At 42.5% G+C, this 26286-nt stretch overlaps 1 protein-coding gene and 1 long non-coding RNA gene across 8 annotated transcripts in view; one reads left to right on the top strand and one right to left on the bottom strand.

The window, feature by feature from the left end:
* The window catches only part of LOC310658303, a 41922-nt gene extending 38149 nt beyond the window's left edge, over window positions 1-3773 (top strand). For all 4 annotated transcript variants that reach the window (XR_014502205.1, XR_014502206.1, XR_014502207.1 and 1 more), the window contains 2 exons: window positions 1569-1704; window positions 2908-3773. This is a non-coding gene — a long non-coding RNA (uncharacterized lncRNA). The remainder of the gene's footprint in view (window positions 1-1568; window positions 1705-2907) is intronic.
* The window catches only part of SRGAP1 (SLIT-ROBO Rho GTPase activating protein 1), a 111947-nt gene that overhangs the window by 30701 nt on the left and 54960 nt on the right, over window positions 1-26286 (bottom strand). For 3 of the 4 annotated variants that reach the window (XM_083399490.1, XM_083399489.1, XM_083399491.1), the window contains 5 exons: window positions 21904-22099; window positions 19646-19808; window positions 10965-11027; window positions 1537-1719; window positions 1017-1145 (listed from right to left, as the gene is read on the bottom strand). In XM_083399490.1, coding sequence (XP_083255616.1) covers window positions 1017-1145; window positions 1537-1719; window positions 10965-11027; window positions 19646-19808; window positions 21904-22099 — 734 coding nt within the window. Of the gene's footprint in view, window positions 1-1016; window positions 1146-1536; window positions 1720-6218; window positions 6318-10964; window positions 11028-19645; window positions 19809-21903; window positions 22100-26286 lie in introns of those variants that run through there. The other variant, XM_083399492.1, reaches the window with a different exon arrangement.

Raw genomic sequence — 26286 nt, 5'->3', positions numbered from 1 at the left:
ACAAATGGTAATATTCATTGAATATAATAATAACAAGAATTTATTATTTATACCCCACCCATCTGGCTGGGTCCCCCCAGCCATTTTGGGTGGTTCCCAATAGAATATTAAAAACACGATAAAAGATCAAATATTAAAAACTTCCCTAAACGGGGTTGCCTTCAGATGTCTTCTAAAAGTCAGATAGTTGTTTATATCTTTGACATCTGGTGGGAGGGTGTTCTACAGGGCGGGTGCCACTACCGAGAAGGCCCTCTGCCTGGTTCCCTGTAACTTGGCTTCTCGTAGTGAGGGAACTGCCAAAAGGCCCTCGGCGCTGAACGATGGGGGTGGAGACACTCCTTCAGGTATATTGGACCGAGGCCGTTTAGGGCTTTAAAGGCTGGCACAAACACTCTGACTTGTGCTCGGAAATGTACTGGGAGCCAATGTAGGTCTCGATAATAATCTAATGGAACTTTAGTTAGTTTGTACAGATGTTAAGGGATGCCCTTCAGCAACAAACAACTGCTTCTCAAAAAAAAAATTGGCTTGCTTCCCAACACAGCATGAAGAAGCACCTGCAATTTCAGCAGTGTGCACCCGCATGCTGTATGTTCACATTTAAACTGTAATTTAGTGTAACTCTGCTTTAAAGTGATGTGTGAATCCGGCCACTGTCTTATGTCCTTCCAAACCCCTGGCTCTAACCAGAGCAGGATACTTTAGCGTCAAACATTTTTTTAGGCCCATGGGCACCTCTGGATTTTTGAACAGTAGGTGCCTCCACTGGTCACTTCACTCTCTCCTAGATTAGCCTTGCCCCAGAGGGACAGAAAAAGAGAAAGTACATGCACACAAACATACACAACTGTTTTCAAGGGATCTGTGTTCAAGTTAGATCCAGCAGAATTAATGTGAGCTTTACCCTAATGTGACCCACCCTAACCATGTCAAGGCCAAGGGGGCAGTGAGTAGGGGGCTCAGAGGCCTTGTGACCCCTTCATGTAAGAATTGCATGAATACCAGCTACTTACATCAATCAGATCTGAAAGGTCATGAATGTAATACTTGAACACAGTGCCGTTTGTTGCTTCAAGGGTTAGCAGATACTCATTTCTGGCTTTAATGGATTTCAGCTTGTTTTCAGAATATTTTGCTTGACGCTGAGGGGGAAAGAATAGCATTAAAATATGGTAAAAATGCACCAGTTCTCTCACTTAGCAAATTCTAAATGAATGAGTGTTGTTCAAAAAGTAACAGCAAATTGACCACATGGTCAGTATGTATTAAATTGCTGCTGCTTTCCAAAATATGCCTGTATGTTGCTATTTTCAAGTCTCCACTGTGTACGCTTAGCTTCATTCTGCCTTAGATTTAAGATTTAATCATAATATAAAACAACAAAAGCACTAATGGGAGTTCCAATCCCCTTTCAAGTCCACCTCCTGTTGACTGGCCATCCTTACAACAGATCTATGCCCCCATCTCAGAAGAATATTGGAACTACAATTCATTAACTTCAAATGATTAAGTGGTATTAATGGATAAATATACTTTTTCCTTCATCTTTTCAATTTTCTTCACAGAGCTGCGTCTCTGGTGTCTGTCCTCCATCCGAATGTGAAAAACAGGATCTCCCGACCTCCCAATTTGCTTCTCTTCCTGTTTTTCAGCTTCCTTTAGTTTGCTTTCTGCACTGATGCTTTCTGTATGATACATATGGTAAGTTTTCATGACCTATGACAGAAGAAGTTAAAGGTGAGCTTAGAGACAATGAATTATTACCTGTTTTAGTCTTTGGACTCTGGGCAGGCTATAGAATCCAAGTGATAAATAAAACCTCTAAATGTACACCAGCTCAAACACCTGATCAGCTTATGAGGAAATAATCTAATAATGGTGGGGCTCAGAGAATAATTCCCTAGGTATCTTCACTATCTACCTTGATCAGCAAAGCACACATGGTTGGTCACAAGAACTGCATAGCTATGACCAGATTAACAGAGATGAGTTACATGCCATTCACGCCTGTTACTCTGAAGCTAGTATTTTTCTAAGTTTACAGAGGTGAGTAGTTTTCCCTCCCCTCCTGAACATTATGTTGTTCCCTTCTAGTAGAGAATCATTACCCCAGACTGCTTAAATAAGAAGGACACTTTGCCCCTTAATTCAAAATGCCCAAGCAAGTATAATAACCCTTACAAAATTACACTTATGAAAATTGCCTCTGGGAGCTTTTTGGCTGAAGAGAGAGATAAAACTGTGTAAATAAGTAAAATAAGGCAGCTGGTAGAGACATCATTTAAAAAAAAAAACACCTGACAGATAAGGAGCATAGTGAAAGGAAATGAAAGTACCTGCTATATTTAATTTGTTAATTATACAATAAAACTCAATATTTTATCCTTTTCAGAAAATGTTTTGAAATCTTAAAAGTAGGAACGGCTACATCAAACGCGTGGAAATGCAAGGCCTCACTTTAAAAGATAAAAAGAAAGTCCATAAAATACACTCCAGTACATTTATGGGCATGATTTATTCAGGAAAAACAGTCCCATCGTTTCCAGACCTTGGGTGATAAATACTATTTCAACAAATGAGACTTCCAAGAAAATCCTGCAGGGGCTCCATACCTCCTAGCAGGAGTGTTCTTGTTCAGGGTTTCTGCAACCACACATGCCCACCTGCAAGTATTGTAAGCAAAAGGAGCTCAACTACAAAATTCCAACATCTCTTTCCATTGTCCTCCAGTTATCTGTTTTTCTTTTCCAACTAACGGTCAACCATTCTGTAGCTACTCAGCATGTTCAATCCACATTGGTCAGGGTTTTTTTTGTGCATGTTCTGCCACATTAATAGTAGTAGTAGTTCTGCATATCTTGGAAGTCTCCTAAGTATGTCGATATATCCCTATTATTTTTGCAGTGGTCCCATCCTGGCTCCATTTTCTGTCTGCTCCCAACACATGAGTTTCCTCCTAGAGGAAGCCATGGCTGCTTTCTGGATTGTTTTCCCCATCCCCAAAAACCACACGGCCTTTTGTGTAACTGCTACAGGCCAGGCTTATTCGCTACTGTTTGTTCACTGTCTCAAGCCTGATCACAGGTCTAAGCAGTGAAACTAAATGCATTTAAATGAAAATAAAATCCACTGAAATACATCTTGCCTAGTTACTATGCACTGTGTACTATGTTGTAGCTCTGCTTTCACAAGTTCAAATAAAGCCCCCAAACGGAAGTGTTTTCCTATTGAATGAATAAGCAAGACGACAGTGAGAGGATGGACTTGAAGAACATGCATATCAGAGTGGATGCTTGAACACAGATATAAACAGAGTAGCCTTTCAAATCAATTGTGTCAAGGGACACAGTTCACTTTTTAGAATACTAAAATACTGCAAAAGGCCTGTGGGCCTTTTGCAGTTTTTTAAAATATTCTTAGGAAGAGGTGGATTTTGGAGATACTTTTCATTCCATTTGCATGCTTCACATGCTATTTAGCTTTTTACTTTTGTACTGAACATGCTGCAAGATCACTTTGTAGTCCATCTCAAAGGATGGGATTTTTGAGCTTCAGAGATGCAAGACTTTCAACTGCGTAAAGAACCCTTCAGCAAAAGGAGATATTTTTCAAAATCAAAAAGGCTTTTCATGCTCCAAGACCATGTTGGCAGGAGGTGGGAAGCACACCAGACTCCAGCGACCTCTTCTCCTTTAACCTGTTCTTTTTTTCTTAAACATATGACATCCATTATTTACTGATTGCAAGTGTGTGACTAAATTCTCATGTCAGTGATATGGCAATTCATTATCTACCGTATTTTTCGCACCATAGGACGCACCGGACAATAGGACGCACCTTGTTTTAGAGGGGGGAGAACAAGAAAAAAAAAATCTCCCCCTCTCTGCCCAGCGCCCCTTCAGCAAAGCGGCAGGAGGCGCTGCGCAGAGAGAGAGAGAATTTCCCCCCTCTTGTTTCCCCCTCTTGTTTTCCCGCTCTAAAACAAGGTGCCGTTTAAGGTGCATTCAGGCACACCGACCCCTCTTGCTCTCCAGGCTTCAGGTTCCTTTCGACCTGCTCTTTGGGGCTGGCGGGGGGAAGCCCACCACCAGCCCCAAAGACCAGGTCAGGGAGCAACGGAAAGGCGCAGCGGAGAGACTCCTGCCATAGTCGCACGTCACTTCTCCAGCTGCTTTAGCCCCGCGCGCGCTCTCCCGGCTGGAGAGGTGATGTGCGGCTATAGAGGCTCCTGCCATAGCGGCGCGTCACCTCTCCAGCCGGGAGAGGGTCGTGGGGCTATGCCGTCTTCGCTCCATAGGACGCACACACATTTCCCCTTCATTTTTGAAGGGGGAAAAGTGCGTCCTATAGAGCGAAAAATATGGTAATAATGAGGTGGCTAAAAATGAGCTGCTGGCATGGGGAAGTAGTCAACGCATGACCCATTAAAATGGCTTTTCTTCAACTTTCAGTCTGTACTGATGCAAGGAGAACTATTAGGCAACTATCAGGATCACCACTGTGAGAGAGCATGGATCTCACTGTCACATGTGCAGTTGTGCCAATGTCTTGGAAACAAGTAATTACAGAAATCAGTATACTTACAGGTAAAAATGTGATCCTGGACACTACACTATTTTGTCTATTACTGATAAAGGCACTGCAGTTAATCATATATATTCTGGAAGTTACCGTATTTTTTGCCCCATAGGACACACCGGCCCATAGGACGCACCTAGTTTTTTTTTGGGGGGGGGAATAAAGAAAAAAAAATTATTTCCCCCCCAGGTGCGGGGCTGGGGCAGGGGAAGCCCGAGCTTCCCCCGACCCCAGCCCCCAGAACAGGCTGCTATCCGCGGAGAGCTGCGCGAAGCCCGAAGCCTGGGGTGTGCTGAGCTCAGCGCGTCCCAAGCTTCTGGGTGCAGGCAAGCTCTCCGCTAGCCATGGGAGAGCTGCATGAAGTTGCACAGCTCTCCCACGGCTTGCGGACAGCTTCCTGAAGCCTGCATTTGCCCCATAGGACGCACACACATTTCCCCTTCATGGGGGAAAAGTGCGTCCTATAGGGCGAAAAATACGGTACTTGATTAGCAATCACTCAGGGCTGAAAAGAATCTTCATACTATACCTTACATCAGAGTTTCCCAATCTTTTTCTGACTGTGATTCCCTTCCGACCTTGTTTCCTTCCTGTGCCCCCCCCCCCATGGGTGTAGTCAAGGGGGGCAACTGCCCCCCAGTAAGTAAAAATCAATACAAATATGAGGTTCTGAACCCCCCCCCCAACAAAAGCCTGCTGCCCTAACAAAAATCCTGGCTATGTCCATACACCCCTTCCTACCAGTAGAATGGTAGCTATTTAAATGTTTTGTTTTTAAATGGAACATGTTTTATCTATAACTTATACAATTTATACAATATATAAATACATAAAATAATAGGAGCATAATGAAATATTGTTGAATCAGAAGAACACAGAATCACAGAGCTATAATGGACCCAGAGGGTCATCTTTCTAGTGCAACCCCCTGCAATGTAGGAAACTCAGCTAAAGCATAGATGACAGATGGTCATTCAGCCTCTGCTTAAAAACCTCCAAGGAAGGAGAGTCCAGAACCTCCCAAGGGAGATCCATCTTCCATGTGTTATAAAAAGTAAACAACACTTATTTGACCCCAGTTATCTGATGCAGAGGGGGAAAGCTACAGAAACAGTCCAAAAGGTGCACAGGGAGTTCGGTATATATATATATATATATATATATATATATATATATATATATATATATATGAGAATTTTAAAAAGCAAGCGGTCCTTACTGACCTGGTGCAAAAAGACCTTGTCATCCAGAGGATTCCTGGCTGCCTAGATAAAACACTATAGCCCCACACATCCTTACCTGGGAGTAAGGCCCACTGAACTCAGTGCGGCTTTCTTCTGAGTAGACACTTAGTTATTTGCTAGATGCAAGTCAGCAGCACCAGATGACCCCACTCGGGTAGGCCTGGGGTGGATTTCACCCCATGTCTTGCAGAGCTGGGCCAACGCTGCCAATGGGCTCTGCGCCCCTCAGCAATATCCGAAGGCCCTGATCCACTAGGCTCTGGGGTGGATTGCACCCTGAGCCTTGCAAAGTCAGGCCCAGGCTGCCCCTGGGCCCAGCACTGGTGGCAGCAACAGCCAGCTACGGCTCGTCCAGCCCTACCCATTGCCATCCCACCACTGCACTTTCCTGACCTGGGGGGGTCGCAGGCTCAACTGGTCAAAATGTGAGCCTCAGCGATCGCCCTCTCCCATCAGAAACTGTTCCAAGAAAACGCACGTGGCAAAAAGGAGTGTTAGGCCCTGGTGGACTGCCCCCTTATCCGCTTGTGATTGGTCAAGCCAGCAGCCAGCCAATCAGGATTTATTTTAAAAAATATTTCCCCCCCTTCACTTCTCACTTCCCTCTGTGGTCCCCCACCTCGTGCTGTGGCTCCCCATTTACGTGATTTTCACCCGTGGCCTCCCTGGAATATACTGGGAGCACCTAAGGGGCCACATGGCCCCCGGTTGGGAAACTCTGCCTTAGATAACTGGTTCAAGAAAGTTATGTTCATTGCTTTCGCAGAGAAATTGACACGTAATCTTTGTGTGGTAATGAGTAAGGCTGAGCCTTCCAATTTCATTCCTGTTTGGGAGTTACTTATTAAATATACGACAATTTGGCGGTATCTGAAAACAGGCAAGACAGTTTTCTTTCCCTCTATTTCCTTCATTGTATAATGTAAGCTGTGATTTTATACTCCTTTTATAATATCATAATTTTATAGTTAATTTACTCCTGATTTTTTAAAATCTTTTTTATTATTTTGTTGTTAACGACTGCTTTTCTTTTTGCTTTTGTTTTGAAATTTTTAGAAAGCCTTATACACATTTTAAAAATCATGGTTTAACACCATTTACCAAATGGTAAAAGTCTTACCAATTTAATAATATTGCCTATTGGCTTTTTTTTGGTGGGGTGGGTAGAAGCTTTTGCTTGATTTATAAATTCTGAAGTCATATTGTTAGCAATGTTCTCATATTCCACAGATCGACAAATGAACTGGTTCACACATGTCACTAAGCCATGGTTTGTTCATTAAGCTACTATGAGTTGTTGTCCCACAGACAAACTAATAAACTATGGCTTGATTCTCAAAAGTTTGATTTGTTTTCCAGCTGCCTCTTGTGTCTTTGAAAATGGGGGGGGGGGGGGAGAACCTGGCACAAAGGGAAATGCACACAGTCTAAAGAACATAGTGCATTTTTTAAAGCAGTGAGTTGTTAATAGTCCAAATAGCAACAACAACAAGTGGAGCAAGAAGCAATTAGTACCACTTGCAATATAACACTGTGCCACAAATTAACAGGATTCGAATGAGCTGCACTAAATACTAAAAGGTAGATCTCTATAGGTAGTAGTGAAATTCACCAAAACTAGTAAATATTAGACTGAAATATGGACACTGGTTGTGTTTAAACTGAAATCCACACAATATGCATCTATCTGAGAGAATCCATTTTGCTAATTTGGTCCCCATTAAATAATTCAACCAAGACTCTTACAAGCTATTTTATCTGCACGCTGGCCTGACTTCTCTTCAGATTTTAAGTCCCCTTGTAATTTACTTTCCAAATGGTGGTACATAATGGTGTCTGCTGCCCCTGGGCAGAAGAAATTTGCTGCTTCCATTTGTCCACTCCTTCCTCCAGATCCCAGCTCTTCAAAATGTGCAGGGTCTCTTGACTTAACCCCAACCACACACACTGTTAGTTCACAGTGGACTCCACAGGGCTGCCTGGAAAGAAAGGAGGGTGGGCATGACTTGTGCCCAAGCAACCACCAAGCAGGAAGTGGAGGAAGTGACAGCACACCCAGGATGCCAATCATGCCAGCAGGCTTGTGGCCACAAGAGGTCAGTCAGTGCTGATTTTTGATGCTCTGCCACCTGCTCCCCAGGCTCCCTCCTCTCTCTCTTGGTAAGGCTACTGCATAGGTAACAAACAGACCTCAAGGTGATGGCATGGCCGCCCATCGTTGTCCTGTTCTGAAGCTCCAGAAGAGTCCATGCAGCTCTGATGCTTTGGCATGGTTGAGCCTGGAGAACAATAATGGCCGAGGTGCAATTCTGGGTTGAGTGATGCTAAAGCTTGGAAGCCTTTATCCTGTGCTCCTGGTTATATGAAGAGGGAACCCCCAGCCACAGATGTACCATATTTAGGCAAATCTAATGTGCCATCAAATCTAATGTGCACCCTAATTTTTGCAATGCAATTTGGCCAAAAATGGTGCGCATTACATTTGAGAAAATATGGTATTTATGTGACGGCAAATCAGCTTGTTCCCTCCTCAAATTTGCCATTCTGGGCAATTGCCCCAGTTTGCCCTCCCATAAATATATTCCTATTTCCAACTGGTGTATTCTTCTATCTACTTTCAAGTGGAGCAACTTTTTAATGTCATAGAAATGCTTACTTTTACAGATACCTTTGAACAAAATAATCCACTATACTGTGGCAGCACTGAGATTAAAAATCTCTCCTCCTCACTCTGTTGCAGTAGATTTAAAACTTTAATCCTTTTTTTCCACCAAGTGACTCCACAGTTCTATGGCACACCTGAATGCTAATCAGGAACCAGTCATTTAAATTTTAAAATAGGTCCTTTTGGGAACTGTTCATTTCATCAAACAAGTACAAGAAACTGGGCAAACCACTGGGGCCACGTACTGCAGAAACAGATATTCACCTTTCATTTACTTGAAACAAATTTCTATTTTTACAAAGGCACGGTGCCAACAGAGCTCTGAGTGTTTTCTGGCTTTTGTTACCAATATTAATGGGCTGTAGCCAATGCTAGGCATACTCAAGAGTAGACCCACTGGAATTAATGGATGGACTTAGGTTCATTCACTTCAATGTGTCTAGTCCAAGTAGAACTTAGTTGGATACAACCCTTTATCAACAACAGACACTGCTTGGTAGATATATGCCTACACTGAATGCCTCAAAACACACAAATTAATAGCTGCTGGAGTTTTATTTTACTATTCATTTTAGCTTTACATCAATTTGCCTCCAAATGTTCAGACAAGGTAAAACAAATTTATGTATTTAAAGTATAGTAAAACCAGTTAAAAATAAAATGTGTTGTCAAAAGGATCCCATCTCTGGGCTCCAACACTTAAATTTCTAGGCGAAGGAAGAGTGGTGTTTTAGGCATGAGTGTTCTAGAAGCACCCACTTGTTGCTTTGCTGTTTCAGACCACTGATGGAATAGCAAACTCTGCTGCCCTACCTGGTAGACAGGTGGGCAGTCTCCTTCACCTGCCCAAATGGTGGTGGTGGCAAAACTTGAAAGAACATCAGACCTACCTACTTAGAAGTTTATGTTAGGGCAAATATAGAATTTTAGTATGCAAATAGTTAATCCTTTTCTCTGTTCTAAAAGGTAAATGTAAAGGGACGCCTGAGCATTAGGTCCAGTCGTGATCGACTCTGGGGTTGTGGCGCTCATCTCGCTTTATTGGCTGAGGGAGCCGGCGTACAGCTTCCGGGTCATGTGGCTAGCATGACTAGGCCACTTCTGGCAAACCAGAGCAGCGCACGGAAACGCCGTTTACCTTCCCGCCGAAGCGGTACCTATTTACCTACTTGCACTTTTGATGTGCTTTCGAACTACTCAGCTGCAAATAATGGCAGGCTTTTATTTCGACTTGTATTTCATTACACCTGTAACCCACAAACCACAGAAGCCACTCCAAATTACACAGCTAACCTTGATTTTGCACTGTTTACAAACATCCTTATTTAAATTATAAAAACAATAAAAAGGGGAGTCAATACTAAATTATCAAAAGGAACGATGCTGCAGCATCTAATTTCTCTGAACTCTACTAAAGGGCTAATATAATATGCTTTATGGAACAAAACATTAAATTATCTTTTCCTGTCGAAATAGCACAATTTTATTTATAAACTGTTTACAACTTTTCTTTTCAACTATTTAAGGAGGGGGGATTGTTATGAGACGTGGGATGGCCCATAGCTCAGAGGTAGAGCTCCTGCCTTGCATGCAGATGGCCTCAGGTTCAAATCTCAGCATCTCCAGAGAACCTGGAGAGCCATGGCCAGGCAGGGTAGACAATCCTGAGCTAGATTGGCCCCCAAAAGGTCTGACTCTGTATAAGGCAGCTTCCTAAGTCTGGAGTGAGCAAGGCTTAGGACAGCGAGCATCTATGAGACCACAAGTGAAGCAGCACCCCCAACAATGGCATGCGTTTTATTTTTTTCATTTGTTGAACATGGGTTTTGCTCAGAATTTTCATACAGATTCATGTACTACGTTTACCGTAAAATGCTCTGTTTTTTCCATGAGATTAGGACATACAACAATTAGAAGTCAGTGAGAATGAGTACACCAACCTCAGAGGCTTAAGCTTAGCTCTTCATATCAAAAGTCCCCTCTCAAGAGTAGTAACTGGGGTGAGGGCAATAAAGGAATTTGCTCGCATGCAAGGAGGATAGAGGCAACCATAATAATGAATCCATGCATGTCAGTGAAAAGCTCCGACCGACATAGCAATGTTTCAGGTGAGAGGAGACGCGAGGTTAAGTCCAGGAACACTTAGAAACCATGGTTCATGACATTGATGGAAAGGTGAAATTACAATGAACCGCCTAAGTGTACTAAGCATACCTAGGGAACTCAAGACACCATCCAAAGTCCAGTTAAGCATATGGCAGATTTCAAAGGAACAGCGAGTCTTGAAGATGATTAGACTCCCATAAGAATGTCTCTTTTGAGACCACCTCAACAGCCTTATTTGTCAAGATGTCACCAAATGAAACACACCGTATTCTTCTATGACGTGTCAGCTCAATTAAAAACATTCAAACATGTTACAATGGATTTTCGATGAACAATTCTTTCAAGCAAAGCCAAATCAATATGCTTACCGTATAAAGCTCATTAAGAACCCTCATTAAATCCTCATGAAGCTGGAATGCAATCTCTTTGCTCTGTAATTAAAAATAAATTATTAGGAAGAATCACTTAAAACTAGAACCAAATCAAGAGGGTTGGGGAGGTACTTTTTTTACTGAAGTTTTGCAGGCAACAAAATTTGAGTATACACACACACACAAGCTTTTTATGCCTCCTTGAGAATGGGAGCGAAGTTGTTCTTCAGGCAGGTGTAAGGGAAGAGAATACATACATACATACATACATACATACATACATAGAAAGACAACTGAGCCAACAGTCTTCATTTTGCTACTCTGTGGCAAATAAATCTACTGCATACAGCCCTGCAAAACAGCCCAGTGTTGGCAGCACTGGCTCAACAATGGGCTGCCATTTCTTTTTGCTGAAGCTGATTCAGGGTGAAGGCATTGAGGTTTTGTTTGGGCCCTGGTGACATCACCCTGTAGGCTAAACCTGATTGCCTATGTGCCACTGTGATACCATTACATCGCTAAGCAATCTCTAAAAAGGCTGCAATCGCTCAGGGGAGCCAGGAACACTAGAGAAAAAAACCTAAGCAGCAACCCAGAGAGGAATCAGTAGCTGAGAAGAGCTGTCAACAGTCGTAGCAAGGGAGAAGATGCTGCCCCCCCCAAAAAAATTTTTTTGGAAATGTTTCAGGATGAAAATGTGGTGCAGGCAGTGCTTTTTTCCCAGGTGTGGCACTGACTTTGTTGTGAGTACCAACACCTTTCTATTAAAAAAAAGCACTGGGTGCCACCATACTTCAAACCCAATCAAAATTTGCTCTTGTGCCTTTTTATACCATTCACTCATATTATCTGAAGGGCTGTGCAGTGGAGAGCTTGGCATTTTCTCTTGACAGCATTTCAGTATTCCAAATATTAATGATTCAGTGATGCATTGGCAGACAACAGCTGGAGAAAAAATGCTCTCACACAGCTGAACAGCATAATTAGAAGACAGGGGCCAAACTGAAGGGCTAAAGTTCAGGATGTAATAAGCCTTTTGAAAATTAAAAATATGCTGTATTAGACAGAATGATTGTGCATCTAACAGATTCACAGGTGATGCCATTTTATATTCAAACCTGCTTTTATCTATGAGTAGTACTAAATGTTAGCCAATGGAACTCACACACTATCTACTAAGACGGTAGTGGGCTCACTGCAGTTTTGTGTGAGCTACTTAAAATAAGGGCAAAACCTAGACTGCTTGTGTTCCATCAGCCTCAGGATCTCTTATCAGTCAGAATTAACCATTCTGTGTTATGTGATCCTGAGAAGTCACTCTTGCCTAAGAACACAGAGATACCTTGATGGACCAGACCAGGGGTCTGCAACCTTTAAGACAAAAAGAGCCACTTGGACCCATTTCCGAAGGAAAAAAAAACATGGGAGCCGCAAAACTCGTCATTATAAAAATAACTTTTGTGTCACTTTTTTATTATTTCTTTGTTTGACCCCTCAGAATTACTCCTCCTCATAGAAACGTTAAATTAACAAGTTACCTTTTTTTGTGTGTGTGTTCTTCACTCCCCTTCAAAACAGTGACCAGCGTACATGCCCCCTTTCAATGCAGTGACCAGCGTACATGCCCCTTACAATGTAGCGGGCGGGCGGGAAGGTGACATCGGGACGGTGCGTGACTAACGCACGCACCACCCCCATGCGACATCACAGCTAGTACAGTGCCTGCCACAGTGGGGAGTGTCGGGGCGCACAATGCGCCTCCTCCCCTCGCAAGTATCCGCCCCGGAGCCGCGGCAAAGGTGTAAAAGAGCCACATGCGGCTCCGGAGCCGCGGGTTGCAGACCCCTGGACCAGACCAAGGCCTACCAAGCCTGGCATCTTTAACAAGACTCTCAGAGTTGTGTAGTCAACTATAAACTGGCCAGTGCTCCACTAGTGGACCATGGTCTACTTTCTAACCATCTCCATATTAAGGTAAAGGACCCCTGGATGGTTAAGTCCAGTCAAAGGTGACTATGGGGTTGCAGCGCTCATCTCGCTTTCAGGCTGAGGGAACTGGCATTTGTCCACAGACAGCTTTCCAGGTCATATGGCCAGCATGACTAAACCGCTTCTGGCGCAACGGAACACCGTGACTGAAACAAGAGCACACAGAAATGCCATTTACCTTCCCGCCGCAGCGGTACCTGTTGATCTACTTGCACTGGCGTGCTTTCAAACTGCTAGGTTGGCAGAAGCTGGGACAGAGCAATGGGAGCTCACCCTGTCGCGGGGATTTGAACCGCCGACCTTCTCATTGGGAAGCCCAAGAAGCTCAGTGGTTTAGACCACAGTGCCACCCGCGTCCCATTTTCATATTAAGGCCTAAAGCAATACATGTAATGCTTTCAAGAACGTAATGTTATTTATGATAAACATGTGCAGCCTTGCATACTTGAGGTTTTTGACATGTGGATGGCAGCAGGGGCACATATGCACGCACTGCCCCCAACAACCCTGTGCACAGCATACTCCCCATAGTCTCTGTGTTGCTCCAGGAAGACCTACAGGCAGCTGCTATTTGCATCTGCTGGAAAACACAAATAAAGCCAGGTCCCTGAGCACACAGGGGAGTCTACCTGCATTCAGGTGAAGGCAAATGGAAGTCCCCTGCAGATTTTCACTGAGCTACGTAGCATGACATTCACAAGGATGTTGGGGGTGAGGCTTACATGTGCAATCCTGCCCCTGTCCACACACAAAGCATTTATGTGTTCAGGCAAACGCCTGAAAATTTAAACAAACTTGCTGATGACTTCTAGTTTAGCAAGTTGCACAAAGTGCTTAAGTTCTTTCGCTGAAGAATGCTGACTTTCAGGTCAGCAGCAGAGTGTTCTGAGAGTGTCCTGGAATCAGTGGAAGGGCATTTAAATCTCCTAGGACACTCTGCTGCTGCCTGAAAATACACCATTCTTCAACATTGTTCCTAAACCTGGCTCTCCATGATCTTAGAAATTAGCTGCTTTACAATCCTCTCACACTCTCCGCTCTCTAGTCTTGTTGCTGTGCCCCTCCACCACACTGCATAGAACTGCTTTTCCATCCGTACAGGCAGTTTCAAGTCAATTCAACATGGAGGGACTAGCTTATAAACACTACATTTTTTGTGCTATTAATTGGAGACCCAGATGTCACCTTATAAAGAATTAAACAATTTCTCTCATTATCTCCACTTAATCTTTTGGAAACAAGCAATTCTCATTTGCATGTGCAATCAAATTAATGATTACATCTTTGATTGTGTGGGTTTCTCTATTTGCAGACTTGCAGCATGTACAAAGGTTAGAAAGGTTGCAGAGAAGCCTGGCTTGAAACCAGTGCCAAAGCATACAAAGAGGGGGCCAAAAGAAGCCTTCTGCATTATCCTGACTTTCAGTGTAATTCTCTCCTTTTTTTAGCTTTCATTACTTTTTGCCCTAACTTTGCGTTTTTGTACCTGTACCCCTGAAACCCGAACCTATACCATTTAGTACTTCCCACAGGAAGGCCAATTGATTTTACATTAAACTTGGTCCTGGTTTTTTTAAACAGAAGTGGGCAGTATCCAATTATTAAATGGTTCCATTGTGCATATGTGGAGAACACCCAGCCCTCTGACATTTTTGTTCAAGGCCACTAAAAGTCTGCTGATCAAAATAGTTCAAACACAAGAAAAAAGTGCTTAGTAGACGAATACTAAGTTCCTTGTAGGAACTATGATGACGTACATATGTGCTGATATTGTAGGATTTGGTGTTATATTTTATTGGTGTGCCATAGTCCATAGGGCTGTTGGCTACAGCTCCCTGCAGGATGTGTGCATGTAAGGAAATGACTGTTTTCCTTTGGCAAATATGTGACAAGACTCTATGAGGTACTCAGTGTGTTTTTAGAAAGAAAGAAAAACCTTGCCGATATAGAATGCCTACTTATATTGATAATTTCACTAATGAATACATTTAAGGATTTAACAGAGATGACTCGTATTAAAACTTCATTGAAGCAGATTAAACCAATCTTCTTGTATTAAATTAAGGCCACTATATTCTTCCTAATTAATTTTCCCAGAGTTTACACTATTTTATTAATCTGTTTTAATAATGTATTTCTTTAAAAAAAAATCTAGTAATAAAAAAATACACATTTCCTGTCAAAAAAAGTAACTGGCTTCGTTTATTAATGCACTGAGGAGTTTGAGTGAAAACTGATACTTGGTAAATTAAGTAGAATGGCATTGCTTCTTAATAATGTCTACTCAGAAGTAAGTCCTATTAAAATTCAGCAGGTAAGTGGGGTTAAGACTGAAGTCTAAGATCTTCTGTCATTATAATACGAGAATGACCAGCTGGCACATTTCAGGGATGGGTGGAGCCTGATGGAGCTGGTCTTTCAGCAAATCAGATGGAGGGAGCCCTGCTTCCCATCTCTCCTACGGAAGTAGTCTGATGAAATTGCTGTCCCCAGCTTGCATGTGAGAAGAGAGGAAGCCCGAGATGCAATGTAATGTTTATGTGTACCTTTCTGACGCTCTGGCTCCCTGCCTCTTTCGAACGAGGGCACCAGGCAGCAGCCATGCCACCTGCACAGTGACCCACTCCCAGTGTCTTCCAACACCCTGGTCACCCTCAGTGAGCAAAGCAAGTGGTAGCAGCTAAGACCATATTGTGCCCCCCAATTCACTAGCTGTTGCTGAATATATCAAAAACCTGGAGAGTCACTTCAATTCAAAGGCACTAGTACAGCAAAATGGGAAATCTGGGAATCCAGGCGCCTAATATTGGAAGCCTTTCTCTTGTCCGTGACAGTGGAAAAAAGACTACACATAGTGGATTTCTAGGCCACTATGACCTAAACCAGGCATAGGGCAAACTTGGCCCTCCAGATGTTTTGAGACTACAATTCCCATCGTCCCTGACCACTGGTCCTGTTAGCTAGGGATGATGGGAGTTGTAGTCCCAAAACATCTGGAGGGCTGAGTTTGCCTATGACCTAAACAGTAAAAGCTATTCTTGGGTGTTTTTTACAGCATCTTCAATACAGATACAAGTTCTCTGAATACGACTCTGAACAGCACCTATCTTTAAGCTTGGCATATCAAAAGATGCACCACTGATCCTGTGCCCTGCTGACAAGACAGTTTTAACTCTGAGCATCATCTACCTTTTTCCTTCTCTGCTTTTCTTTTTGCAGGTGTATTTCAATGAAAGCAAGTTCCTGGGCCCAGTAATCTCAGACACTACCCACAGCATAGATTCAAAAGATCACATGCACTGTACTGTAACACTGCCTTTGAGTTAAGATCTCCTTGAGCTTGTACATGACCTAAAAGCTGATGGAGAAATTGAGTTTAAAAAAAAGTTTCATTGACTTTTAGATGGCCTAAAAAGCTTTCACAAATACCTACTTGGCATTCATGATGAAAAACAAAGGCCAGTGTTTCCAGCTAACTGGACCCAATAGCCACTGTACACCTCACATCATTCCTGGCAAGACAGCAAATGGAGTGAACGTCTCTTCCCCCTGATCCTAATCAGAGAGTAGAGACAGATTTAATCTAATTAATCCTTTAAAAAAGAGAGAGAGAGAGAAATGTTTATCACTGACATAGAATTAATAGTGCAACTGTGGTAAACATCTTAATTGAAAGGAGAGCTTATTCTAATTAAATTAAATGTGACGTGATTATATAGCTGTTTTATCTTCCATGCCAAGGATCACTATTAGATGCCTTAACAGGCAAATAAGCAGCATTAAGTGTGAACTAAAAGCTATTCTGCAGTGTAACTTTTTGTCTGATTTATACCACAATCCTATGCATGCTTACTCAGAAGTAAATCCCACCGAGTGCCCTGATGTTTAATGCATAGTACTGCAGCCCTTGACATGTAAATATTATTTTGCATTGGATTACATACTCCAAATGCTGTTAGGAAACCGTAATCAGGAAGGCAAGAAACGTGGAGGACAGACAGATGGCGCATGCAATGTAAGTCTGACTTTCAGCTATGGAGTAATTTACATGTAGCTGAAGGGAGAAGCAGGGTGGATTTTAAAAAAGGCTGATCTTCTGACAGCTGGAAAGCCCACTGGAAATGCCCAATCAGTGCTTGCTCTGCCATCTCTTCTGTATAAAAATGGAAAGCCAAAAATATCTTCAAAAACTAGGCTATAGTTGTATGGCTGATGGACATGCCATCATCTAAAAATACTTCTTTAGTTTGCAGAGAAAACAGAGTAATATAAAAGGCAACATGCTGGAAGGCATCTAAGCTTGTGATATGGCAAACAGAGGTTCCTCTGACCTTGCTGCAAGTTTTGCAATAAACACAATTAATAGCTAACTACCGTATCTCCAAATTATAACACAGAAATAAAATAAAATGCCCCAATTCAGAGAGGCTGGGCACATATGTTTCTTCTTCTTCTTTCTTTGGAATACAAAGAAGAGTGTTGTACTTCACTATGTTGTGTAGCTGCAATGGAGCACAGAACTGAAGATCCCCATTTTAGAGCAATTCATTCTCTTTGCCTCAGGTATTTCACTCCGCCACATAATTTTATTATATTTTTATCCCTCTTTTCAGACTAGTACTGTCTCCCAATGTGGCTCTCGGCAATGAGGGAGGGGGTACATCTTCAAGCAGCAGGATTATGTTGATTTAAGAGAGACTTCACACCCATCCACCACATGGTCCATTTAGTGAAAAATGGGCACACACACCCTCAACACATTTTATAATCAAATCAGAAAATGTGTATTTACCATCTGGTCTGGTCTGGCCCTGAGGACAACATATACAGACTGTAGAAAACCCATAATGGTTTAATATATTGTGATCTGGACAAGAAAGAGCAGCTGAAGCTTGTAGTAGTAGTAGTAGTAAGGTAAAGGGACCCCTGACCATTAGTTCCAGTCGTGGCCGACTCTGGGGTTGCGGCGCTCATCTCATTTTATTGGCCGAGGGAGCCGGCGTACAGCTTCCGGGTCATGTGGCCAGCATGACTAAGCGGCTTCTGGCGAACCAGAGCAGCGCACGAAAACGCCGTTTACCTTCCCGCCGGAGCGGTACCTATTTATCTACTTGCACTTTGACATGCTTTCGAACTGCTCGGTTGGCAGGAGCAGGGACCGAGCAACGGGAGCTCACCGCGTCGCGGGGATTCAAACTGCCAACCTTCTGATCGGCAAGTCCTAGGCTCTGTGGTTTAACCCACAATGCCACCCGCATCCCTAGTAGTAGTAGTAGTAGTAGTAATAATAATAATAATAATAATAATAATAATAATAATTTGCACCTCACCCATCTGACTGGGTTGCCCCAGCCAGTAAGCTTATAGCACAGCATGGAGGTTTCTTGCTTCAACCAGTTATTTCTCAATTCTCTACAAATGGAATCTCTTTCAAGTAGTTTAAGAAGAATAGAGTATTATTCTACTTTGGTAGGTTCAATCTATGAACTTCCCTCCCTATTGTGAAGATGACAAATACGTCTCTTAATAACAAAGTGTAGGGCTTATTTTTAACCCTTCCTGTATTTAAGAAAAACCTTCATCACGAAAAGCACTTTATGGTCTACATTTACAGTAAGAAATGCTGTCAGCGAGACAGTAATACCCTAATGGAGGATATTACATCCTCCTGCACAGTATTCATTGAAAAATTATGTATTTTAGGCTGCAATCCCACACACGTTTACCTAGGATTAAGTCTCACTCAACTCAGAAGGGCTTACTTCTGAGGAAACATGTATAGAATTGCTTTATGGCACAGCACTCTTAAACTGGGGGGAGAGTGAAGTAGTGGATGGTTTCTTAAGCCTGTCAGCTAACACCAGCCACACATTTCTATTTTAGACGGTAGGTTTTGCATATATTTTTCACAGTGGGTTTTTAAAAAATTATGGTAGATTCAGGTTGGGCTTTGCAGGGAACAAAGGAGGTTTGGATAAACTACGGTAATAGCAGTAGATAGCTTGTAAGACAGAGTTGTTCCGCCTGGCCTTTGGCTTGGAATCAACTTGATCCCCTCACCCTCTTTCCTTTTTCCTTTCTCCTTCTGTGATGCAACTCCTATTTGGGGACTTCCCTGGCTTTTTTCTGGCCCATGTAGGACCAGTCTGGATAGTTGGCCTTGGTGAAGATTTGACGTTTTCATCCCCAAATAGTTTTTGATTTGAGTTTCTACTGAAATGAGGCTGCATTTTAATGTCTTGTTTTTAAGTTGTATTTTAATCAATTGTTTTTACCTGGTGTTAGCCGCCCTGAGCCCGGTCTTAGCTGGGGAGGGCGGGGTATGAATAAATTTATTATTATTATTATTATTATTATTATTATTATTATTATTATTAATCTGTGCCTGTGGAGCTTTCTTTCCATGGGTATAAATGTGGCCTCTAGAATAGAAGCACCCAGCTACTCACAGGTTCCACCCCATGCGGATTCCCTCCAGCTGGGATCTAGGGGCCAGGATTGCTCTCATAAACTACCTGGATAGCTCAGTTGGTTACAGCGTAGTGCTGACAACACCAAGGTTACAGACTCGATGGGACAGCTGCATATTCCTACATTGCAGGGGGTTGGACTGGGTGATCCTCGGGTCCCCTTCCAACTTTACAATTCTATGATTTCAAGATAAAACCCGAGTGATCAAAATACAATACCTTCTTGAACATCCTTGTGGAATCTTCACTTATCTGCATAAATCGCATGATGACGTTGTTCAGGTAGATATCACTCAAGGTTGCATGATCTTTGCTTTCCCGTCTCACTTGGTTGAGGAGTAAATACCAGCAATTTACTGGAGACAGCAGATTCTGGTCTTTCCTGTTGAGTACAGATATTTTACATCATTTGTATTTGCTACCAGTATCAATAAGAACATGACCACCCACAACAAATTATCTGTATAGGTACATTAAGGAATGGGTAACTTAAGCAAACATATCCAGAATTGTATTACTATATGCAGTAATAATTTCTTAACACTCCTTAAGCAACCACTGACAGTGAACATCAGGGTGACTGCAGGATTGCAAACGGGATTATTATAATGCATATTTAAGGGTGGTGGAGATTCTAATCTTTCATGGTTGTCCCCAACCAGGATATGTTAAGAATCTCAGATTTACTTGATAGGGGTTGTCTATTACATTAGTAATAAAACAAAAGTATGCATTTTTAAAGATATAACCATTTAAATGACACTCTCCATTTGCCAGCATCATTCATATTCATGCAGGAAGTCACCAAAGAACAAAGCAAGATGCTTCCAGTTGAACGTTGTAGCGTGCAACTGGAAACAAGGACATATCTCGGGGACAGGATGTCACCACACTCCACATCAGGTGGAAAGACTAATATATACTTTGGATGGTATGAATGAGAAGGAGCACAAAAAGACACACTATTGTTTCACGCTTCTGCTTTCTACACTCAGATTTCATGGAGGGAAACGGTGGTCCCACCCACTACACTACTTCCCAGCAACCTGGTTATAGAATTACTGCAGAAATAGTGCTTTAGTTAATGGAAATGTTGTAAATTTATGTACTACCTAAATTACAGCCAGCAGATACAGCTAGCACAGTCAATTAGATGGTGTTTAGGATGCAATCTAAACTTAAACCCATGACCCCCACCAGGGCTTTATGAGAGTGACAGGGCCACTGCCACATTTGCCGAAGTAGAAGCAGTAACATAGCTGCCCCGGCCTTGAGCTGCTGCCGTGATCAGGCCCAGATTGGCCATCATGCCAATGAATAATGGCAGCGTGACTGACTTGAGAGCCAACCATCTCAGACCAGATCAGTTCCACCTGTGAAACACCCTATTTCGGCACCTTCCACTGACTATTGCCGTCAGGCATCCTGCTGGTGGCACTCCTGCCCTGCCCACATGTTTGATGGTGGAAAGATGTGTGTGATGAAGTGGATGTTTGCATTACTGTATTGGTGGTAGTCAGCTGTCTTACTCAGCTGAGCTGCCCATCCCTTGCCCAGCTTAGTGCAAGAGATGGTTGGGTGGATTTGGCCGACAGGAACCTTGGGGATTCGGTATTTGCATCATTGTTTAGTGATCATAAACTCACAGAACGGCATCAGTCACTATCTTTCTACCTCATATCTCCTTCTCTCAAATGACAATCACAGATACCTCCCAGAGTTATCAGGAGGACCAACCAATTCTATGGTAATCACACACGTTAAAAATCAGAATACAAATGAATGCATACTGCTGTTTTAATACTATATAAAACTGACTCCTCCCCCCAGCAAAAAACAACAACTGATCCCCAAGTAATTTCATTTTAAGAAAAAAGCACTTAAACTACATTGAAATATCATGGTCTTGATCCATTTGGACTAGGCATAAGTCACATGCCTGCACACTTCCTCCTTGCCTGCCTGGTTTTACCCAATAGATTTCGGTTTCTTTAACCAGTTTCCTGTGACACAGGTTTAAAGTCTCCCTCCAAACTAGGATATATAACCAGAATACAGTCTTCGTTTCACATTTGAAGGAGCCCTTAAAACAGTTTCCTCATTTGGAGATTCCAACTAAACATTAGGAAGAACTTTTTGACAGCAAGAGCTGTTTGGTAATAGAACAAACAACTGCCTCTCCTTCACTTAAGGTTTTTAAACAGAGGTTAGATGGCCATCTGTCAGAGGTTATTTAGTTATGATTCCTGCATTGCAAGGGGCTGGACTAGAGAATCCTCTGGGTCCCTTCCAACTCTACAATTCTATGATTCTATGACATCATGGGCAACTTATTTTTTTAAGGAAACCAGGATATATTTGCCAAAGCCAGGTGGGCAGGCACATAGCTCGTTCCTACTCCAATGAACCACGGCTTATCGGACTAAGATTACAATAGCTGAACTCGACTACTGAGTGTATATGGTTTCTTGGCTCACTTGTATTGTTGATGGTCCTTAGTACTTCTTGTTTTCGCCATAAACCTTTCTGCTAATTTTTCTAAATTGCGAGAATATTCAGTCTCTATTTCCGCTTTTTTGCGAAAGAAATCTTGCAGGTCTTGAAGAAGTTGCACCCTCATCTCCGTCTGCTGCTCCAGACATTTCTGTTGCTCTATTAGCTGAGCTCGAATCTCTGGAAAGAAAGACACAGAAAGGTGACAAATTAAGTATAAATGCAACAACCTTCCCTGCAAATAATATTTTATAAAATCATGAAGACACTGCATTTTACCATACTGTACATTACACCATTGAGCAAGAATCACATTATAATATGCTAGCACACTCAGAATATGGCTTAGGGGGAAAAAGTTAACTGGGGCTGGTCATAGGAAACATGCTGCATTTGTGTTAGAAAGACCCCACTGGTTCCCAGTTAGTTCCCAGGCATGATTAAAAGTGCTGGTTTTAAACTTTAAGGAACATCTTTTAAATGAACATAAACTCCCTTGTGTGTTCTGGTCATCCCCCAAAGTCCTGTTTTGAGTACCATAGCCAATGAAGTTTGTTTGGTGGCTATGAGGAGTAGAATTTGTTCCCCCAATTTGTGGAGAGCCGTCCCAGAGGATTTTTTTGAGCTTACTCTTATTTTTATCCCACAGGAGACAGGTCTGGTTTCATTCTAGAATGGTTTCAAGTGAGTTCACTTCTCAAGCTTTATTCATGTTTTAATAGGTCTGGAAATATCTTACTTTTGATTGGGGGGGGGATTATGGTTGTTATTTTTATTTTTTCTTTGTCAGCTTTCAAAGGAAATTTCAGATTCTGTTTTTATGTAGTTTTTAGTGCTTTTGAGCTGTACCTTTTGAGTCCTATCATGGAAAAAAGGCCGGGTTAAAATGAAAATAAACAAACGGTGAGTGGCTTATGGTCTTAAGAAAAATGGGTTGGTACGGAAGAAGTGCAAGCAAGTGCCAACTAGATGTTTTAAGAGACACAGATCTAATAATGCTGCTCTACATCTCTTCTCCCTCACTTCCTTATAACATCTAACACAAACAACATGTGGCATGTCACTGCACTGCATGTTTCCTTTCCTCATATCATTTGCAGAGGAGGGCAGAGGAATGCATAGTGCAATGAATGTCACATGCTGTTTCTAATTACATACAAGGAAGCAAGAGACACGAAGCGGGTGGCAGCTCCAATCTAGTTTGGCCTGGAAGTGCATGAAATACATATACAGTGGTACCTCGGGTTACATACGCTTCAGGTTACATACGCTTCAGGTTACAGACTCCGCTAACCCAGAAATAGTGCTTCAGGTTAAGAACTTTGCTTCAGGATGAGAACAGAAATCGTGCTCCGGCAGTGCAGCGGCAGCAGGAGGCCCCATTAGCTAAAGTGGTGCTTCAGGTTAAGAACAGTTTCAGGCTAAGAACGGACCTCCGGAACGAATTAAGTACTTAAACCGAGGTACCACTGCAGTAGGAGAACTTGGTGGATTTATCCCCTTTATACAGACTGGTAAGGGGGAAAAACAAACATGTGCTTTGCATTTCGCACTACAGTTTCATCCTGCAATCTGGCACACAAACACACATTAGCATCTGGGAACCTTTATTTAGCACTCATATTTCTGTAGCAACCGAGTGCTAAGTATGTCTTTGATTACACGAGACCACCTAAAATTAAACCATTTGGAATGCTGTTGCCATAAAACATATTTTATTTTTCATTTCTTTTCAAACACAATTGAAACACCCAACAGGGTAGAGGAAAAATTATAAAACTAAAGACTCAAATAATTTTCCTCCATCTCTCCCCCCCCCCCTCTACTGTTGTCAAGCTCTGTGGATACTGGCCTCATTGATCCAAACTTAATTATATGTGTATAATATATATACACAAATACATACCCCGCCCATCTGGCTGGGTTTCCCCAGCCACTCTGGGCGGCTCCCAACAGAATATTAAAAACACGATAAAACATCGAACATTAAAAACTTCCCTAAACAGGACTGCCTTCAGATGTCTTATAAAAGTCAGATAGTTATTTTATTTCCTTGACATCTGAAGGGACGGTGTTCCACAGGGCGGGCACCACTACCAAGAAGGCCCTCTGCCTGGTTCCCTGTAACCTTACTTCTTGCAGTGAGGGAACCGCCAGAAGACCCTCAGTGAATTGAGTGAACTGGGATTAGAGTGGATTGAGATGTGCATGTTGCAATGACTGAAGCACAAAGACACCAAGCAGTCACACTTCCAGGAGCAAAGCAGCTCGTAGTTCCGAAGTCTAGAGAACTTTCCCATATCACCTGCCATCACCTGAAGCACAATATTTCTCTGTGGAGGCAGCTGACACAATTCAGCTGTAAGTCACTTAGTGATGAAACACAGAGTAACACTCATTAATGTATTAATCAATAGTGTGCCAAGAAACAGATCCTGCTCCTCCCCTGCTTATCCCTAGCTTGGCACCTGCCCTTGATACTTCTGCCTACTCTCAGCTTTCAACACTGCATGCCTGTCTTGCGTGTATCCTTATTGTTCTGATTTATCTTTGGCTTTCTGAATCTTAAGTCAGAATTTTCCGCAGGCAGCTCCTTCAGCACTCTCGTTTTAGGTTATTTGAGCAGACTGGTTGCTCAGCAGGTGCTGAAAGCGTTGTTTATAACCTGCAGTGCACCTGGAGAAAGACATTCCTATGGGAGTATTACAGTAATCCCTTGGTTTCTCTTCTGTTATATCCCCTATTCCGCTAGGAACTGGGAGACCAGTGTCCAAAAATCCCCATTCTGCCATTAAGTTCACCGGGTGGCAGTCAACTAAGTTTTACTTAGACCTACTGAATTTAACAGAGCCAACTTAACCATGCACATTAATTTCAAGGGTTGTACTTGAGTAAAATTAGTTGGAGACCACTCATTGTCTCTCTGCCTAACCTACCTCACAGGGTTGTTGTAAGGATAAAATGAGGAAGGAAATAACCATGTACTGCATGCCACCTTCAGGTCCTTCCAGGGAAGATGGAGTATAAATGTAATCAAATACAGTGGTGCCCCGCAAGACGAATGCCTCGCAAGACGGAAAACCAGCAAGACGAAAGGGTTTTCCGTCTGCAGAGGCGCTTCGCAAGACGAAAAAACCGCAAGACGAAAAGACTCGCGGAACGGATTCTTTTCGTCTTGCGAGGCACCACTGTAAAAAGAAAAAGAAATGGTTGCAGAATGTTAAACTAGCTTACAAAAACATATACCAGCTGAAATAGCGCGACTTTTTGGGGGGTGGGGTGGGGTCTGACAACCTGTTTTTCTTTAAATGCTGACACAACAAAAAGCAAACTACAGAGCCCTGTCATTACTAACGGTAAACACCAAATTACTGCTAATTACTATGGGGATTTTATGGACCCAGAATTATGTTTAACTCCACCAAGACGACTGTATTCCCATCAACCATTCCACTTACCAGCAAAACAAAATCCTATGAGTATTCCTACCCTCTAAGAGCCTGAAAGCAACAGCAGCTTGCTGAGAGTGGTTGTTTACATAGTAATTATCATCTATGACTAGGTGCTCTCCAAGAGCTGTGTGATGCACCTGAATCTCCTTTTATTGTGCTACCCCAATGGATCTGTCAAAAGATTTTGTAATAGCAGAGTCATTTGGCATCTGGTAAGCAGCAGTAAAGTGTGCTTGCTCATTCATCGTACACACAAGCTCAGTCCAGTCTAGCCTGACACACATTCTGCCTCTAGGACCTTAATATTTATGCTGCAACCCTATACACACTTATAGACACTTAATCTGGGAGTGACACTGAACACAATGGGCATCACTCCTGAGTAAACATGAACAGAAATGCATAGTTAGTTTGTGTGTGTGTGTAGATTAAATTCTGTTACATTCATTTGCCAGATTGTCTCATGTGGTGGCAAAAACTAAAACTTATTAGCTGAATATTAGCTTACACATCTATTTAAATACAAGTGGCTTCAGTCCTGCAATGAATTACACATATGGAATAGGGACTGCTGGAAGTCAATCAGACTTGATAATTCTGAGGCAAAGATGGTTATCATGTTCGATGGTCTGAAAGCAGTCAGCACACAAACTAAGCATGGAGTATTCTAGGCATGGAGATTCCCAACCTGGTGCCCCTCCAGATGTTATAGCACCAGATTGCTAGCTCATAAACATCTAGAAGACACCAGTTTCGGGAAGGCTGAACCACTTTCCTGCTGGTCTTGGTTGTTTGAAGACTTACTTTGTCTCTAGGACTGTTGTGGCCTACATCTTCAGGCCGCAGCTAGTAGTGGTAGTGGTATTCACCAACTTCACCTGGTGGCAAAGATTCAAATTCTTGTCCTGGATTTGG

This window comes from Podarcis tiliguerta, assembly GCF_965153285.1.
Source record: "Podarcis tiliguerta genome assembly, chromosome: 10".
Classification (NCBI taxonomy): Eukaryota; Metazoa; Chordata; class Lepidosauria; order Squamata; family Lacertidae; genus Podarcis; species Podarcis tiliguerta.
The sequence above is the reverse complement of the archived record's forward strand: the minus strand, read 5'-3'. Positions and strand labels throughout refer to the sequence as shown.